At 49.4% G+C, this 19873-nt stretch overlaps 1 protein-coding gene across 1 annotated transcript in view; it reads left to right on the top strand.

The window, feature by feature from the left end:
* depdc5 (DEP domain containing 5, GATOR1 subcomplex subunit) overlaps positions 1-18579 on the top strand; it is a gene marked incomplete at its 5' end in the record, with an annotated part of 26570 nt that extends 7991 nt beyond the window's left edge. Inside the window, 27 exon segments of the mRNA XM_014330418.1 lie at positions 23-96; positions 532-601; positions 689-725; positions 805-925; positions 1031-1251; positions 1317-1517; positions 2068-2203; positions 2293-2384; positions 3137-3193; positions 3919-4102; positions 4929-5089; positions 5544-5664; positions 6120-6287; positions 6395-6617; positions 6719-6855; positions 6988-7078; positions 7272-7334; positions 8554-8651; positions 8865-8945; positions 10152-10284; positions 14680-14779; positions 14871-15110; positions 16466-16635; positions 17114-17285; positions 17362-17422; positions 18033-18115; positions 18187-18579. Of these exon segments, the coding sequence (XP_014185904.1) occupies positions 23-96; positions 532-601; positions 689-725; positions 805-925; positions 1031-1251; positions 1317-1517; positions 2068-2203; positions 2293-2384; positions 3137-3193; positions 3919-4102; positions 4929-5089; positions 5544-5664; positions 6120-6287; positions 6395-6617; positions 6719-6855; positions 6988-7078; positions 7272-7334; positions 8554-8651; positions 8865-8945; positions 10152-10284; positions 14680-14779; positions 14871-15110; positions 16466-16635; positions 17114-17285; positions 17362-17422; positions 18033-18115; positions 18187-18485 (3594 nt within the window).
* Between the last annotated feature and the right edge of the window lie 1294 nt (positions 18580-19873).

The following is a 19873-nucleotide window of genomic DNA, read 5'->3' as shown; positions in this document are numbered from 1 at the left end:
TGCTCTGTCCCTCCCGCTGCAGCTACACAACAGGACACCACCCGGAGACTCTGGCGTGGGTGACGACTACAACCTTCCTCACTGGATCAACCACAGGCAAGTCCTCATGACTGGAGCCAGTAAGACGAGGTTCAGCCTCAGCGTGTTAGGGTGACTCGTTAGCGACTCGTTAGCGACTCGTTAGCGACTCGTTAGCGACCAAAGAGAGAATATATTTTTCATAATCGCCAACAACTGTTTGCATGAAGCTGCCGTCACCTGATGACTTTCATCTCACGTCTTTGGTGAAACGGCTCCAGACTGAGTAACACTGTGGCTGCTCCCACGGCCACAGTGACAGGCTGAGAGGAGTGTACCCTCGGCCTGACCGCGGCCTCGTCCACACCGAGCTGGGCGTGCTTGTGTCCTGATGTGCAGCATAACTGTAGCTCGTTAGAAGCCTCTGTGTAAACTGCTACGGCTGAATTGAAATGACGATCAATGGCGAGGTGGAGCCGAGCGATTGATTCCCGTTTTGCTCCTCGTCCACAGCTTCTACACTTCCAGCAGCCAGAACTCGTGTGGTTCCTTCACCCCTCGGATTAAACTCGCTGGCCATAAGGTACGTCGGCATAATGTTACTCACAGCATTGTTGGTGGCCTGAAAAATTGTGTTTCGTGGTTAAAAGTCTCATTAACATATTTCTAGCTTCAAGCAGAGAAGTTCAAGAGCAGCAAAGAGCACAGTAAGTGCTGAGCACCGATCTCTCTGCGTCCTCTGGTTTGTGAAGCAGGAGTCCGATGCTGACTTTGTCATTTTTCCAGCTCTCTGTGTGCCAAAGGACTGTGATAACGCGCTGCCCATACAGGTGGACTACGACGCCTACGATGCTCAGGTGTTCCGACTTCCAGGTCCTTCACGAATTCAGAGGAGCACAAACTTCAGGTAGCTGACTGCTTTGGTGCTTTTGGAGGTAACGGGTATTTAGCACAGAACAGCAGTCAATGACCCCTCAGCTTTGTGATGCAGTAGCGGCTGCTTATCTTTCAGAATGACTCGAGACAAAGAGAGTGGGAGGAAGAGCTGGGGCTCGGTGGACGTCAGCACGGGCATAGGTGCGTCCCCTCCGGTTCGCTCAGGAGGTCCCGACGAACAACGAAGCCTGGCCTCTGATGACAGCCTGGGGCCCGTGTCCAACATGCTGCTGATACCCCGGATGCCTGCTGCTCAGTATGAAGTCAGCAGTTCTTTGGGATACACCAGCACCAGAGGTAAAGTCCCCCCACCTGCAGGGGTCGCTGTTGCATTCCTTTTCTAATCTCATCGTGTCGCTCAGACCTTTTAGAGAAGATGATGGAGTCTCAGCGGGACTCCAGCGCCCCGGGGAGGTTCACAGTGGGAAGTGCTGAGTCCACGCTGCACATCCGGCCGGGAGGTTACGCTCCTCAGAGAGCGCTCATCAATCCCTTCACCCCATCCAGGATGCCCATGAAGCTCACGTCCAACCGCCGCCGCTGGATGCACACGTTTCCTGTCGGTGAGGTTTTACACAGGAAACACGCTTTGGTTCACAAAGTGTGGAATGAATTCATCCCGGCGCACTGCCAACATTCATGTATGAAGTTTAGTAGTGGTGCCACACATGAGGGGCCGAGGCGATGAAGGCTGGAGCCCCTCTGACGTGGTGTCAGCACCGGTTGTGATGCAAAGTTTAAACGGGAGGAAAACATCTCCCTCGGACCGTCCAGCTCGTGCTTCGTTTAGCATGTGCTACAAAGAGCTGGAAATCCCGTTTATTTATCGATATTTAATGTTCCAGTAAAGTTTGTGTTTGAGAAGTTCCCAAACATACACGTGGCAGAGGTCCAGGTGCAAAATCGCCTGGGCCGCCTCTGACACACCAGCTAGTCTCTGTACAAAGTTAAAAGTATTAAATGGAAAAGCCGGCAGTGTGTCGGCGCTGGCTGCATCCGCACACGCCCAGGTGTCAGCCATGTTTCTTATCCCGCGTAACCTTCGTAGATGATCTAAATGGCAAAGGGCCAACGACTGATGCAGTGAGACTCAGACACACGAGTGTTCAACAGGTCCTTCTGGGGAGGCCATCCAGATCCATCATCAGACCAGGCAGAACATGGCGGAGCTGCAGGACAGCCAGCAGAGAGACCCCGCCCACACCTCTGCGGAGCTGCTGGAGCTCGCCTATCACGAGGCCACCGGAAGGTTAGTCACACTCAGCGGGCAAACATTTGTTCCATAAACAAAGCCCTGCACGCCGAGTGATCGCTGCTTTTTCTGCCTTTTCATTTAAGGCGAAGCACCTCGCGCCACGCAGGAGACAACGGCCTCTATCCCGCTGCAGGAGGGGAGGAGTTCACCGGAAGCCCGGGGAGCAACAACAGCGGTGATACAGCTGCTGAAGCCTGAGCGCTTATCAGTGCTCGTTACGCGTCACCCGAGCTAGCTGCGTTTATCCAGACCGAGCAGAAAGGATCTGTGGCAGTGAGCCGGAGGGTTTGGTTTGGAAAAAGTTCTGAGACTAAAACCATGTTGTAGAGTTTCTCACACCATCTGTTTATGAAAAGCCGTCAGCGCTGCTGCGGTTTGTCCAGCTAAGAGCCCGCTGAGCGTAACCTTCATCACAGATTCATTCTGACCGTTTGGTTTCAGAGCGTCCTCAGCCCAACGCGTAACAGTGGGACGGTTTGTCACATGGCGTCGGCGTGTTGGGATCAAAGGTGTATGTGAGGTTTAGTCACGTGTCACAGTGAGGCAGGGGTGTCAAACTCAAATACACAGTGGGCCAGAATTCAAAATGACGTGCCAAAACACCAACAGAGCATTCTGGGAGTTGTAGTATTAGCAGTACATGCACTGTATGATACTGGCAGGCCAGCTCTGATAGTAATTCTGTATGGCTTTCCGGGCCAAATGTAATTAGGCTGTGGGCCAAATTTGGCCCGCGGGCCAGAGTTTGACACCTATGCAGTGAAGACAGAAGCGTTAGAGCCTGCTGGCAGCATGTCCTCCATGTTTGTAGTTTACGTTTGAATCTCACGTGGTTGATTTTTTCCAGAGTTCATTTCAGTGACTGTGTGAAGCCTGGTGCTGTGTGTCTGCACATGCAGGATAACACTGCTGTGTCTTTGTCCACAGGAACTTTCACCAACCGCAGCTCATTTCAGGACTTCTCTGCCGCTGGTGCCGATCCCAGTAAGTTCCAGTTGACTTTATAGAAATGAAATGGGACCAGTTGATGAGTATCACAAATTGTTTGAAAACTGCAGGTAGTCTCTGGGATCATAAATATCTGAAATCTCCAAACTGCCACTAAAGCCCGAGCTCCCTGCGAGGGCTTTGGCGGCGAGTCTCTCCGGGGTCGGCAGATATAAACGACGTCACAGGTCACGTGGCGCCGGGTCACCCTCTCCCCGTCCTGCTGTTTTCTAGCTTTCTCTCAACACTTTCTGATGACGCAGCTGAAATTAATTCGCCGTCCTGTCGTCTTCGAACGCCGCGACCTCCTTGCTCTCTGCAGTGTGCTGTTGTTGCATGGCGGTGCAGAGCTTGTGAACCCACTGTTCACCTCTGTGTTTGCATGAAGGAGAACTTCACGCCTTTGCTAAGAACGTTTTTCACTTTCTGAGCGATGCCATCACAGCCTGACCGTCACATGACCACAATCTGCATGTGTGATCGCTGCTGCGCACCGTCAGGCCCTCGGGAGCATCAGGCCACTGAGTAACACATCTCTTGTTTTTTCTTCCCCTCTTTTCCACTCTGTGTCGTTCGCACCTCCTCCCTGTCTTCACCCACCACGCTCCCTGATCCTTGCCCCCACATTTGTACCACTCCACTCTGGGTACCTGCATTTGTCTGTGCTGCGGGGATTTGTTGTTTTGCTGTGTGTGCGTGCGTGTGTGTGTGCGCGTGTGAAGGCCTGCTGCTATCTGCACCCCCCACAGTGCCCAGCTTCTGCTGCACAGTGGGAGTGGACTGGAAGTCCCTGACCACGCCGGCGTGCCTCCCGCTTACCACGGACTACTTCCCTGACCGGCAGACGCTGCAGAACGACTACACCGAGGGCTGCTACGATCTGCTGCCGCACAGCGACCTGGACAGGTAGGCTCCGCCCCGTCTGTAGGCGGGGTTTGAGGGTTTCAGGTTATGACCCGAACGAGTCAGAATCAGCTTCACTGGTTTGCAGCTTGTACTCGAGGACACTTTGGGTCATTAACAGGGTGGATGTTCAAGTAGAGATAATGAGCAAACGCTCTGTGGAGAGTGCAGCTGCTCTCACGCTCCTAACAGCTTTTTCCCGTCCGTGTTTGCAAGAACAAAGAGCAGGGAGTCTCGGTGTTAGCTGCTCAGCCAGCTGTGGGGGTGGCTGTAGCTCAGGAGGTAGAGCAGGTCACCTACTGATCGGGAGGTTGATGTTTCCACCCCTGCGTCCTCCAGTCTGCATGTGGGCAGGATACTAACCCCAAGCTGCTCTGCGATGCATCCATCGGAGCGTGGATGTTGTTTGACTCAGCTTGGAGTCAGTGTTTGGGAGACTGGCTGTGAGTGTGTGTAGAGCGCTCGGAGTACTCGGGGAGAGGAGAAAAGCTGTCTAAGAATCAGTCCTTTTACCACTGATACGAGTGTCCAGTCCACACAGGCGTGGGTGTAAACCACAGTTGGTATAAAATAATAACTGAGTGACCCGAGTTTTTCTTCCTCGCCTCTGTCAGTGCGCCCCAGGGCGGCTGTGGCCACATGTAGCTGCCATCACCAGTGGTGTGTGTGAATGGGTGGATGACTGGATGTAGTGTGAAGCGCTTTGGGGTCCTTAGGGACGGAGTAAAGCGCTGTACCATTTCTCTGGTTAAAGAGAAACTTCGAGGTTTCCTGTCTACAATCATATTTCTGAAACAAGATGCGCCCTCCATCTTTGTTCTCCTGTCAGGCGTGAAGATGACGTTCCCGTGATGAGTGCATCTCAGGTGTTTGAGGAGTTCATCTGTCAGAGGCTGATGCAGGGCTACCAGATCATCGTCCAGCCCAATAACAGAAAACAGCAGCCCGCTGTGGCCACGCCCCTCGGCAGCAGTCCGCTGTACTCCAGAGGTGAAAGAACTCTTTGTAATCTATTACATCGTCATCATTAGTCTGAGCAAACACAGAGGAAGCAGAAACAAATAAAGCAGCCGTACTTTGTAGTAGTCTTCAGAGTATCTGTTTGTGTTTACAGCTGAAAATTGAATTTAAAAGTTTTGTTTTTTCAGTTTTTAGAAGAAGGCCGGCTCGAGGTATGTGACAGTGCGAGCTCTGTTTTCAATCACTGTATGGTGGGTGCACGTATGATGTTGGATGCTGTTCTTTCCAGTTGCACATTGAGTGCAGAGCCGGTCTGTAGATGAAGACGAAACGACGCGTCCTCTCTTTGGGCTGCAGCTGCTTATCTGTCAACCTTCAGTCATAATAACCGTAGAACAGACGTCCGTGTGCCAGCTGTGGCATCTTAAAGAGAAACGCCAGATGTTTGTCACTACGTGTGACCCGATTCTTCTCGTGTCTTCAGGCCTGGTGTCTCTGCGTCGGACAGAGGAGGAGGAGAGCGTTTACTGGCTCAGCATGGGCCGCACCTTCCACAAAGTCTGCCTCAAAGACAAGATCATAACGGTTACTCGCTACCTGCCAAAGTGAGTGCACCCGGCCCAAATACACCAACACGAGAACCAGCAGGCGTGTCCTGTCAGAGCAGGGCTCTTAGTCCTGCGCAGGCCTGCCGGTGCTAACCTGCCCCCCTCTGAGGACCCGTGCCTGGATCCACACTGACGTGTAGAAACAGACGGAGGCAGCAGCAGCTTTTGTTAATAAGTAATGAGATAAAAACAATAATTATTTGGCTAAAATCCAACTTTACTTTTGTCTAGATTGATAGCTTAAAGCAGTATTTGGAATTACTAAGTAGAAAAGTAATCCATTACTTTTACTAGTAATGGATTACTTTTCTACTCCAGGACACTCTGTCTGCAGTTGTGAATGAACGAGCCGTAGAATCGTTGGCTGCTGTGACGCGTGGAGACATACGTGAACCGTTTCTCATGTTAGCGCGAACGCCACGCTGGCACCAACAGCAGCTCGTGTGTTTCAGGTACCCGTACGAGTCGGCTCAGATCCAGTACAGCTACAGCCTGTGTCCTCCGCACTCTGATGCTCAGTTTGTTTGCTGCTGGGTCGAGTTTGGACACGAGAGACTGGAGGAGTACAAGTGGAACTACCTGGACCAGTACATCTGCTCTGGTGGCTCGGAGGACTTCAGGTAGCAGTGCTGTCGGGACGTTACTGTCCTGTTACCGTAGCATTTGAATAACTTCCCACATCGTGTATGTAATATGCACACGCCAGTCACTTCCTCTGCCTCCCCAGTTTGATTGACTCGCTCAAGTTCTGGAGAACTCGCTTCCTCCTGCTGCCGGCCGGAGGGGCTCGTCGGGTGGCGGATGGGGAGGGACACTGGGACGTTTACGGGGAGGGAGCGGGTGCTGGAGCGGGTAACAGCGGGGACTGGGTCCTGTTGGATGGCTTCATTCGTTTCCTGGAGGGTCTCAACCGTATTCGGCGCCGGCACCGCTCTGACAGGATCATCAGGGTGAGATTTTGATTGCAAACACATCAAAGTGGAGCTCGTTACAAACCACTGATCTGCAGTGTTGTTGGCGCTGACGCATCGTTTTCTTATCTGATATGCAGCAGAAGAGTGCGCCCCTCAAAGGGCTCCAGGTGACCAGCCCGCTCTCTCCGTACCCCGCTGAGCCCGTGGCGCCACCACAGGGCAAGAAGGGCACGTCAGCCTTGTCAGCCCTGCTGGAGATGGAGCAGAACCAGAAGTGCGTGTCCCCTGGACCTGTGGCTGTCTGAGCCTTGTATTACGTTCATGGTTCTTCACAGAACTTTATGTAATTATTCTGTGGTTTGCTGTGCAGCGTGTCAGTCTTTATAAATGTTGTGCTTCGTGTCAGGACACTGGAGGAGACGGCGAAGCCCTCAGCAGCCGTCGGTGACCCTGCAAGTGTGACCGCAGCTCCCACATACGTAGACAGCCCCCGCAAGGTGAGGATGTGTGCGCCCGGCAGAACACGTCCTTTTGCTTCACGCTGAGCTTCTGCAGACACGTGTGCGTTTATGGTGCTTTGGTGTGCAGCTCTTGCTTTCTCTCCTTCCATGTGCTTCCTGCCGTCATCTGTTTGGTTCCTGTTGCTTTGGGTGTTTGATCCTGGCTTGTGTTCTTCCTGTATGCTGACAGGACGCGGCCTTTATTTTGGATTTTATACGTAGCCCTCGTTCCTCCTACATCTGTCACTCTCAGGTTAGTATCGGGGTTGCTGGGTGTGCATGTGTGTGTCGTTTGCTGTGTCGCTGCCTGAGCATGCTTTGCAGCAGTGCTCGTTCACATGTAGTGATGTTTGCTGAGGCCTCCTCGCACTGGGATCACGTTTGTTTGCATGTTTTATGGCTGCTTATTGCATTGAATCTAGTGTCAGATTAGTAATAATCCAGTGCAGGTTCTGCATCACTAACATTCAGTTTCTCAGCCCGTCCTGTTTCCTCACGTGGTGCCTGTACATGCAGATGTTTGATGGTGTGCACATGTCTGTTGTACCTGACCACATCTGTTCATGTATTGTCCTTACGCTGGTGCTTTCCATTAATGATGTACAAACACAGAGAGACCAACTATAGAGCAGGGGTGTCAAACTCGTGGCCCGGGGGCCACTTGGGGTCCATATATTGACATGTAGAAATTAGGGCTGTTAACGTGTTAACACGTGTTAGTTCGTCGTCACGGTTACGCAATTCAAACTGTCAACACAATGAACCGTCTGCAGCGCAGAACGACCCAAAATCCCTGCAATGCGTCTGTCAGAGTCTCAGGCAGTTTGTATGAAGTGCGTCCACTCCGCTGCAGACGGGCTAACACGTGCTAACACGTGCTAACACGTGCTAACACGTGCTAACACGTGCTAACACGTGCTAACACGTGCTAACACGTTAACGTTGACAGCCCAGTAGAAATCTCCGTTTTTGTTTGATGTTTTTATTCATGTTCACCGTGAGCCGAGAGCACAAACATGCTGAGCCATTGGCTGTTAGAAAAAAGGTTTGTGTTGTTTTCCAATATTTGACATTTAAAAAAACAAAACTACATTTTAGCCGAGCTTGTATCAAAGTTTCATCTTAACTCTTGTTTTCCAGCTGAGGAAAGCAGAAAACTGTCATTTAGGCCACAGCTTGGGATGAGGCAACTAAAACATTATTATCTGCAGCGTTGCCTCCAAGCACAGCTCCTGTGAGCTGCTGTCTCAGCACCTGAACACAAAGGTAGCTTTCCATCAGCCATGAAGCACACTGGGAATGACATCCTGTCTCTGTGGGAACAGATGACTTTGTGCTAAACGGCTCATTGCTGTGCAGACCCACACGCGTCCTTTGTGTCGGTGTGGCTGACACCGTCGGCATGTGCACATACCACCAGAGTGACGAACAGTGTGTAATGTGGGAAACCTTTGTGACGTGTGCGACTGTAGCTGGCGGCTGAGACGAGCGAGGCTGCAGACAGAGGAGTTCAGCCCGGAGCCGCAGCGCAGCCTACAGGAGAAGCTGCAGCCTGCAGCACCGACGTCAGGTGACCTGCTCTTTTATGTACTCGGATACTTTAGAAACATTAAGCTCATCCAAGTTTTCATGAGGTCAACACTTGTCAGAAAAACAGTTTGTAGAATGTGGTTAAACTGAGACCGTTGCTTTTAGCGCCTCGTGTAGAGGAAACGCCCACGTTATTTTGTATCGTGACTTCAGTGCACGGAGCTGCTAATTCCACTCACTGATGTGTTCACAGTGGGCAGTCTGCAGCAGGAGTCCTCTCTCTGTCCTCTTCCTCCACACTCATGGAGATCCTGGAAGCGATCAAACATCCCACGTAAGATTCCTTTTTAATGTCTCCTGCTTGTTTGGGACCAATGAGTCGGTACGATAACGGAGGAAAATCTATGAAACGTTAGCACGTGTGTCTCCCCGTGGGCCACTGCCAGCAGGAATGGCCAAAACTAACGTGCTCAGATAAAAACATACTTCAGGGTTCGTGTGGTCGCTGGATATCTGCAGGTGAGATAAGAAGAACATTTCTAACAATCTGAACTTCCAAATGAAAAGTGCCACTTTGTTTCAGTCTAGGGCGGGGCCATATCATACCGTTCACGGTAATACCGGTGTAATGTTGGGCAACGATAAGAAAATGATGGCGATAGAATATGGGTAAAACGCACAGTGCCTTTGTTTACATACGCACATGGCGGAAAAATCATGGCGGCGACGCAGAATGAGAAGAGTGAAAGCGGATCGTTGAATGAAACGGATGAACCAGAACTGGTTTGTAAAAATGCTGCAGCTTCAGTGGTGTGGAACTGGTTTAGCTTTCGTCCGTCAGATACACAACAAAGCACTATTTTTGGTAGCGCATGCTAGCGGGCCGTCGTTATTACCGTGTTGTTTGGAAAATACGGCACACTTAAAATCAATCCTTTGATTTTTCTGAAAGTCGACAGAGCCCCTTATAATCCCGTGTGCCTTATGTATGAACTCTGGTTGTGTTTACTGACCTCGAAACGATTTTATGTGCACGGCGCTCGAAAATCTGTCAAATGTTTCAGTACGACTTTGCTAAGCTACGAAGCCGCACCGCTTGATGGATTGTTGGAGCATTACGGCTATCGTAGGCGGAGCCTCGCGGAGTGATACGTACTGTGCTTCAACATAATGTTACCGTACTGTGTGTGTATAACCTCTTTTTAAGTTTTGTGGATATTATACATGGTTATGCTGAGGATGTGTCGGCCAGTTTCCACTGGAAATGCCTTTTGGTTAAACTGTCAGCGAGGAGTTTGCACTGTTAAAGTTTATATAACTTTAATGCATAAATAAAAAACAGCTGCTTGTTTAAGTGAAAATACATTGATGGGGTTTTTGCACTAATAAAGTTGTGGAGTTGTAAAGTATTTTGTCTAGGGTCAATTTCAATTATATGGTTATTGCAAATTTTCAAATGTATATGGTGATGAGTATTTTTGGTCATATCGCCCTGCTCTATTACTCTCTGCAGTGATTTGTCTGTGTGGTTGCATTACAGGACGGGCGTACAGCTTCTCCCAGAGCAGAAGGGCCTGCCGCTCAACTGCTTTATCAGCGCAGAAGTGGTTCATTGGCTGGTCACTAACGTGGAGGGTGTGGCCACACAGGGGATGGCGGTGGATATCATGCAGGTAGGACTTCCTGGTGCCAACTTTGATTCAATGTGACGAGATGGAGGATGTTTGTTGCTGCTGATTAGAGTGTGAGTATTTAGTATTTATTGTCATTGTCAGAGAACAATGAAATTGCATTTGGGGCTTCCGTACAACCCGTAAATAAAATAATGAAGAAAATAATAAATACCCCTTAAAACCCAAGTGTAAATATTTAACCCAGTGTGACTCCAGTGCAATAAGACAATCCTTAGCAACAACATGAGAACCTGACAAGTAAGTTCAGTGCTATTAAGAAGTTGGATATGGTTATCATAACTGCAGTGTAGGCCACGCCGTTAGTTTGCAGCCTGCATGTGGCTCCAGTAGTCAGATACGATGTAGCAAAGCTGTTTGTTAATGGAGGATCTGCGCCGCACCAGGAAGGACGGCCCCGCCGTGTTAGCTCAGCCAGGCTGTGAAGACGAGCACGGCAGATCTAAGCTGCTGCTTGAACCCTTGTGTTGTCCTCGAGTCATTTTTGACCCGAAAAGAAATCTTTTTCATCAAAAATGTGTTTTTTATTCATCAAATGGTCTGAAGATAACAGGAGTTATTCAGTACTATGCTATACATGATCGGAATAAGTTTTAAGTAATTTGATTTATTAATGGGGTTGTTATTGGATTTACTAACACCTGCTGTCCTCAGGGGTCAAAAACGACCCCAAAGTGTTGCAAATGTGTTGCAAATGTGTTGCAAATGTGTTGCAAATGTGTTGCAAATGGCCACATTGTCACACCAAACTGCTTTCACACATCTTTGATCACTGATGTGTAACAAGAACAACAACAAGATCGTGGCTCAAGAGTTGGGACTAGTAAAGCGCTATACAAATACAGGCCACTTACCAACAACACAATTTGTTTACACAGCGCCAAATCACAACAACAGTCGCCTCGAGGTGCTTCATGTTGTAAGGTCGACCCTACAGTGATGCATACACAGAAAGTATGAAAAGGAAAAAAATTACCATGTTGTGGAAAATGATGAGCAGCAGAACAAAGCACATATTGTCCTCTAGTATAATGAAGAAGAATCAATGATCAGGAAGATCCAGAGTTAGAAGATAAAGAAAATGTTGCCAATATTTAGAGCACATGCTACCCTTTCTCTGAAGAAGCCCCCACATCACCCACTCACAGGAGTGGAAGAAGGCTATGAAGTGAAATAGAAGATGTGTCAGAGGACTACACATCTTCCACTTCAGTTATGATGAAGATCAAGAAAGAGATGATGATGATGATGAGATGGCCTTTATTTGTCAGCTGCAGGTCTTTTGCCCACAGCCGAGATGACAGACCTTGCCGACTGTACATCCAATGCAAACATCACATTGGGGAGACAGGTCAGGCCAGGAAAAAAACATTGAAATGTGTAAGACAGAAGGATAATACAGGAATGCACAGATATCAACACACTATAGCACAATAAACACAGACAGCAACATGGGAAAGAGTTCCAGTGTGTACATCTGATCTGGGACCGCTGCAATCTTCGACTGCGCCTCCAGCTGACCCGATGTCCACATCAGAGGGGAGGTAAGCGTTGGAGGTGGCGTTGGATCCGGGGTAGGGAGGGTGATGCGTCAGTGAGTGCTTATCAGTATCAGTATATGTATGTGTGTGCGTGTCCAGTAGTTCAGCTGAGACAGTGTCCTTCGCCCTGCCAGGCTAAGTAAACAGTCTAATCCAGCCAACCCAGGTGGCCTTGCATGGAATGGGAAGGAACAGACTAAACACAGTCGTTATCAGGGTGTTGTTGTTCAGCTCCAGCCTTGAGACGCAGCTGGCGCCAAAGGGTATCCGCATGAAGTGATGGTGGTTTTTACTTTAGTGCGAACAGCTCATATGAATTTCAAAGCAGTTCTACAGTCCAACACTGGTCTCTCAATCTCCCGTTGGAGAGCCGCGAGCTTCGCCATACTTGCGTTCTGTGATGTTGTCATTTCTTGTGCTCAAGGAGCCGATTCTGAGAACTCACGGCAGTGTGCCTCCCCGAGATGTCATCCAATTTGGCCCAGAGATGTTATTCCGAGCTAGCCCTTCCGAGATGTATCCAGTCTGCAGTCAGAGATCTTATTCTGAGCCTCTCCCATCGTTCCAATCCCAGCGGGCAGCCTTGTGGGGGTTTGAACAGCCGGTTCCGCTTTCTTAATTCTTCGATAAGTCAGGGCCAAGCCAGCTCCGATCACAGAACCCTGTTACCATGGTTCACGAATAGGTAGATATCTTCAGCACTCAGGCTCACCCGAGCCCAGAACTTCTCGTTGAGAAAGGGGTGTCAGTTGCATTTAGGGACCAGTTGATCAATCCATAATTCCTCTTTTAGGTTTTAGAGAACAGACTGTGAGAGAGTGTTCCAGGGAAAATACAAAAAAACACAGACTAGACAAGGACATAAGCAGGGAAGATAAGGGAGAGGAGAAAAGTGTGTCCGCCAGGTCCCATACTCCTTCAGTGGCTTTTCTACTCGAGTACTGAAAGCATTATACACAGTGTATTCTGCTTGTATTCTGCTTTTTAACGTTCACATGCCAATGGATGCATCAGAGACCAAGTTGGGGTTCAGTAACTTGCCCAAGGACACCTTGGTAAGAACTCCAGACTAGAGCACACAGAGATTGAACCAACAACCATCCAATTAGCAGATGACCTGCTCTACAGCCAACTCGATGGCAAACAAGGAGGGACAACGAGAGACTTCTTATGGTTTTCTGTTAACAATGGCTTTCTTCTTGCCACTCTTCCATAAAGGCCAACTTTGTGCAGTGCACGACTAATAGTTGTCCTATGGACAGATTCCCCCACCTGAGCTGTAGATCTCTGCAGCTCGTCCAGAGTCACCATGGGCCTCTTGGCTGCATTTCTGATCAGCGCTCTCCTTGTTCGGCCTGTGAGTTTAGGTGGACGGCCTTGTCTTGGTAGGTTTACAGTTGTGCCATACTCCTTCCATTTCTGAATGATGGCTTGAACAGTGCTCCGTGGGATGTTCAAGGCTTGGGAAATCTTTGTGTAGCCTAAGCCTGCTTTAAATTTCTCAAGTAACTTTATCCCTGACCTGTCTGCTGTGTTCTTTGGACTTCATGGTGTTGTTGCTCCCAATATTCTCTTAGACAACCTCTGAGGCCGTCACAGAGCAGCTGTATTTGTACTGACATTAGATCACACACAGGTGCATCTATTTAGTCATTAGCACTCATCAGGCAACGTCTATGTGCAACTGACTGCACTCAGACCAAAGGGGCTGAATAATTACGCACACCCCACTTTGCAGTTATTTATCTGTAACACATGTTTGGAATCATGTCTGATTTTGGTTCCACTTCTCACGTGTGCACCACTTTGTGTTGGTCTTTCACCTGGAAGTCCAATAACATTGATTCATGTTTGTGGCTGTAATGTGACAAAATGTGGGAAAGTTCAAGGGGCCGAATACTTTTGCTGTGTGTGGGTGTGTTGATTCTTACTGCCGTGCATCCAGCAGAGTCGCTACGGCCAGTTTATGACATCCTGAGTCTGGCAGGGAAGTTTTCATGCTGACACAAGATTTATCATAGAAGCACAAAAGTGATATCATTTCATGATGAAGACACAATAGAAGATCATCAGGTAATGAGTTGGAATAAAGTTGAATAAAACCTTGAAACAGAGATGGATGATATTTTATACTTGTTGCTTTATAAACAGTCAAAGCAAACGGAGCCTTTTTGAGCCCAGAGGACAACAGATGTGATTAGAAGTAGTTTAAAAACAGCTTTCTAAATGAACTTTGACATAAACCCGTCTGTGATCATCTGTCAAAGCAGCCGACTCTGGCTGTGAAGCAATAATCACAATAACTGATCATTTAATTTATTTTTTTACCCAAAAACAAAGAAACATTTGGTATAAATTTTATCAGACTTCGATTTGAAATGCAATAAAAATAGTGTCAAAATGTTTGAATTAAGTTTTAATTAAAAGTGGGGGAAAATCCACCTCATATTAATTAAGCATCAATCAAACCAGATGAGGACAAGTTTGACCCCTGAGGGCCACAGCTGTGATTATGTGCTGCCATTTAACTTTGATAAATGCTTCAAAGAAACCTTTCTGACTGGAGTTCAACACACAGCACTCTGTGGTTCATCAGACAGTCAAAATAATCTGAACATTTTCTTGTCTCGTTTTATTTTCGCTCAAAAACAGACGATACTTTATGTAAACAAGGTCTGTGGCCCTAAAATGCAAAGGTCAGTTTTGTGGTGAGGGTGACCCCTGAGGGCCACAGCTGTGAGGAATCTGGAGGACATTATGAGGGCTCGGCTTGCAGCCACTCTCCTCTGTCCATGTCATCTATGACTGTAGTAACCATAAACTGACTTCTATGTAGAAAATGTTGGATGAAGGTTTGGTGACGCACGCCTCGGGGGAAGCCATGCGCACCTTTGTCTACGGCTTCTACTTCTACAGGATAGTGGGAGAGAAGGACGGTGAGTGAACAGGCACGCGGACAAACATCCTTTTACTCGGTGAATACATTTTAAACGTGTGGTTATTCTCATACAGCCGTTTCCCCTGTAGGCGCCACCCCCCTGCTCTCCACCGCTGCAGGCGGGGGCTGGTCCACTGCAGCACTAGAGGATTTTTCCCTGTTCCAAAGAAAGTGGTTCGAGGTGGCCTTCGTGCTGGAGGAGCGGCGCCCCTGCGACCTCCCGGCCTTCCTCCTGCCCTGGCTGCCCAGCCGACCAGCTTCCTACGCAAGTAGGCACAGCTCCTTCAGCCGCAGCTTTGGAGGACGCAGCCAGGCCGCTGCACTGCTAGGTACACCCAGCCCGACCCACACCGTCTAATGCAGTCTGATGCAGATCGTACTGCAGCCTGCCTCAGGGGGCCGGCTGAGCCCAGCGTGTCACCAAAGGTGAACGGGCTGCATTTGTTTGGGGATGTTGGTCCAGTGCTGCACAAGCCAAAGGGGAAATCCTGAGTGCCTGTAGCCTCTGATAGTTATTTAGGATTGGATTATGGCTGTAGCATCACGGCCAACATCTGCTCAACTCTGCACCCTCCAGCTGTTGGCCTTGGATGCATCAACACTCGTGGTTTTCAGTTTGTACACATTTCCTTTGTTCCTTCGGTTTTTGTAGCAGCAGTCCTCACACACACAGACAACTGTAGCACAGCAGTGAATCGATGTGTGACTGCAGTCAGTGGCCCTGATGCACAGTGTGCTTCTGCTTCTTCTTTGCATGTATTTGCAGTTTTCGTAGATTAACAGACGATGCTGTGCTGCACCCCAAACTGAAAACGACGAGCCTACATGTAAAACCCACAGACGTAACATCCAAACCTCGTTTACCATCATTCGTGTTTGTCCCTGACATCGTCCTCCCCCTGCGCCGTCACTGACACAGATGCAGGGCTCAGCTGGCCTCACGGGCGCCTGCAGATCTGCACGGGACAGCTGGCGTTGTGTTCTGCAGTGCATGCACACTACCTGTAGTTCTAATAGTATCCATGTGATCAAATAGCCCCCTCAGTGCATGCTGTGTGGTTAGTGCATAAGCAGCAGTAGTTGCACTGGTGGTGTGGAGTCTCGGTGCACGCTGTGGTGTCAGTGGCTGTGGGTTACTAGTGCTGTGGTGTGCGTTGTCCTCACCTGTCCCTCTGCTGCCTGCACTCATGCTTGTTTCTTGCTTCCTGCAGCCATTAAATGCATCATTTGTTAAAACATTGCTGTTTTGCAGCTGGACTGGCTTAAACTTTGCATCCAGGAGCTGGAATAATGCGCCCGTACCTGGAAACATGAATGTTAGCACAGCGATAAAGCTGGTGCCAGTTTGCAGAGGTTCCTGTATCTGTGCAGCCATGTGCACTAAACGGTCCACATCTGGAGCTTCAGGCTTGCATATAAATATTCAGAATTAAGAAACAAAAATAGTATATCGACACATTAGTTGGTAATAAGTGCTGGCTCACACACCAGACTGTGTATGAATACTTATTCAAAGCAGGTGTGTAATCTAGAAAACAGTGTCAGTCAGTGTCGATCCAACCTTGGAGGGTCGTCCATGAAGCCGTCAGCAGCTGTGCTCTTCATCATGCCTCAGCCTCTCCTTTTCTTTGCTGCTTTGTCTCCCGTCTTCCTGTTTTCCCACCCTTGTCCACGTGTCCTGTAGCTGCTACAGTTCCAGAGCAGAAGACGGTCACTCTAGACGTGGACGTCAACAACCGCAGTGACCGAACTGAGTGGTGCAGCTGTTATTACCACGGCAACTTCTCCCTCAACGCTGCCTTTGAGATCAAGCTGCACTGGATGGCCGTCACTGCTGCAGTGCTCTTTGAAATGGTAAGCACGTGTCCTGGTTCAAAGCAGCGCTGCATCCCTCTAACGTCCAAACTGCAGCTCAGCTCTGTTTGATGCATGGTGTGCACAGAGTATACGTGCAGTATGTACATGTGCTGCTGTAGCAGAATAGAAACATGAATGCTGTGAGAGCACAGACACTGTCTGTGGGAGTGTCACTGTGTCATTATGTGATGAATGAACCACACCGGGGGGAGACAGGCCGAGTAAAGTGAATCGTTTGTGTGGCTGTGCACAGTGACGCTGTGGACCTCCGTCACAACAGCTGCAGGTCGTACGTTTGAGCTCCACAGAGAACAGCTACAAACACGCCCGCTGCACTGGAGCACAGTGACGGTGTGACAGATTTACTGCTGTGCTTTGAGAGTGTGAAAAATAAGAGCCGTCAGGCAGCCATAATCTTTACATGAGCCCAGAGGAAGTGTCTGATTCACAGGTTTTAACGGTCACTGTCCATCAGGTCCAAGGCTGGCACAGGAAGGCGGCGTCCTGTGGTTTCCTGTTGGTGCCGGTGCTGGAAGTTCCCTTCGCGCTGACGTCCTGCCTGTACGGAGACCCGCTGAGAGCGCAGCTCTTCATTCCTCTGAACGTCCACTGCCTGCTGAAGAATGGCAGCGACAACCTTTTTGAAGGTTCCCGCCTCTCTGAACGAGTCTTTCGTGTGCGTCCATGTGGCTCAGTGACAACATGTGTCCTGTCATCACACAGGGTTTGAACCGGAGACGTACTGGGACAGGATGCAGCTCTTTCAGGAGGCCGTCCTCTACAGGTTGTAGTCGCTGTCTGCACTGTGCTGTCAGTTACACATGGAGCGCTGCGTTAGCTGCTGCAGGGCTAAAATGTAAAGAAAGTGTGACGTTTCTGCCTCTTGAGGCCCTGCATCACTCTTCTGTTGCTTCTCGTTTTGATCTGTTAGGAACACTCCACAGCGTTAGATTCATGAATGTTCTGCTCTTTCAGCCATTTCAGTGTTTCTTTGACTTCCTGTTATTCTATCGACCTACGGCTTTATCGTGTTTGAATCTCACTTGTAAACCTTGGCTGACCCTGTTGCGCCAACTTGACGTTGGATACAAGCCGATTAGCTTTAGCTGCTAACTCTAAACATGGTTACTTATAACAGCCGTGAATCTAAACGGACAGACTCGAGTAAACACCAACATGTGATGGGCAGGAGATGAAACGATCAGAAGCTGTGTGGAAGAAAGAGGCGCTTGCTTCATGTTACTTTCCTGTGAGGTTTGTGCTCTGTGGCAGCGTGAAGCCAGCGCTCATCGTGTCGTTCTACGTTTCCTGAAGTCAGACTGAGTTTAGGATTTTCAGCTTAACGTTCTCCATCATGCTTCACGTTTGTGTGAACACTGTACTCTTTCTACCAGGTTTGGCTTCGTGCATGACAAGTTTTCTGCTTCCACCTTTAATTTCCCGTCTGACAACAAGCCTCAGTACATCCACGTCACAGGTTAGTCCCGTCACAGCACAGACACCCACTGTGTTTGTGGGAAGCTGACCAGTTTCACCGCCTCGTTTCAGGCACCGTGTTCCTGCAGCTGCCGTACGCTAAGAGGAAGTATTCGAGCGGGCAGCAGCGCCGCCGTAGAAACTCCACCACCTCCAACAGCCAGGGCCCGTTCGGAGGGGAGGAGAGGGTGGGCTACTACTGGGCCTACAACACCATGCTGACCAAAGCGTGGAGAACCGGAGTGCTGGGCGACGAGCGGCTGGCGGACCGGCTGCTCAGAGACTTCACCGACTTCTGCAGCAACAAAGACAACAGACTTCAGAGCTTCTGGGACGGCTGCCAGGAGAAGATGAACGCCAGCGCTCCCTGACAGCAGCGTTAAAGCCGCGCATCGCGCTGCCTGCTGAGAGCTGCTGCTGGCAGCTCTGCAGCCTCACAACAGCAATAAAACTACACAATTCAAAGCGTCGTGTTGTTTGTCGTTATCACAGATTTGACATGAACCTGTTTGTTTGTTTGTACATTTAATCGTTTGGTTTTTCACACTTTCACCTCCGTCTTTCACATTTCATCTTGCGGACGTGATTCATTCCTTTATTTCGGGACCTCGTCCCATAGATGGCGGTGACAGCACCTCTGTCATAGAGCTCATCTATAAAGAGCTCAGCAGCAGCGGCTACATGTCGCTGATGGAGGGCGGTCAGCCAGCATCTGTGGTGACACTGGAGATGGAGGAAGCACCAAGAAACAGCAGAGCCGTTTGCTTGGGTGTTGATGGAGTACAGGAACTGCACCGTCTACAGCAGGGGTGTCAAACTCAAACACACAGTGGGCCAAAATTCAACACTGGAACAAAGTCGCGGGCTAACATTAATATTTATTAAATATATTTATTCCTCCAGATATAAGAATGAATCTTTTCTTATGGACTCAAACACGTTGTGCTGGAAAACTGAATATGGAACAAGCAAAGCTTAATACTAAACTATATATATATTAGCTGTATGATACCAGCAGGCCAGCTCTGATAGTAATTGGTTATGGCTTTGCGGGCCAAATTTGGCCCGCGGGCCAGAGTTGGACACCTATGGTCTATGGAGAAAACGCAGGATGGGAGCTAGGAGAAGAGCGGTGCTCTGCAGGGACACAGACGCTTGTGAAAGTGCTGGGCACACGAGACGTGCTGAGGTCTACAGTCAAAGGTTTTAGGGTGGAGCCTCTGCAGAGGTGGAGGGACAGAACGACAAAGGAAGGTCTGCAGAAACAGGATACGTGTGTGAAGGTGGGATGAGAATAGCAACAGTTCAGGTTGCACTTTGATGTGGGCGTGTGCGGAGGAGGGGCGGAGCATACGGAGCTGCCAGAGCAGAAACGGTGCGTGGATGTGCGTGCCACTCGTCGATGGTCCACGCTGCACCGTGTTGGTGATGTGAATAAGTGTGTTTGGTGCTGGGACACGTGAAGACAGACTCAAAGCTATGATCACAGCTGGTGGGGAGTTGCTCCACTGTGGGAAATCTATGACCTGTAGGACCTTCCACGCCTTTCAGGCGTTGCGGGCTGCGTGTGGTTGCACGTGTTGGGAGGTGCAGGTTTCCAGTTGCATCGTGAGTGATGATGAAGTTTAAATCAGACTGAGTGGGAGTGGGTGACAATATCAGTAGTTACACCAGAGGTGTCCAGCTCCAGGCCTGGGGGGCCTGCAGACGTGTCCTCGATCCATCACAGCTGATTTAAATGGCTAAATGACCTGAACAT

This window comes from Haplochromis burtoni, unplaced genomic scaffold (genome assembly GCF_018398535.1).
Source record: "Haplochromis burtoni strain Fernald_Lab_line unplaced genomic scaffold, NCSU_Asbu1 Contig_794, whole genome shotgun sequence".
Classification (NCBI taxonomy): Eukaryota; Metazoa; Chordata; class Actinopteri; order Cichliformes; family Cichlidae; genus Haplochromis; species Haplochromis burtoni.
This window is presented reverse-complemented; position numbering and strand designations above follow the sequence as displayed.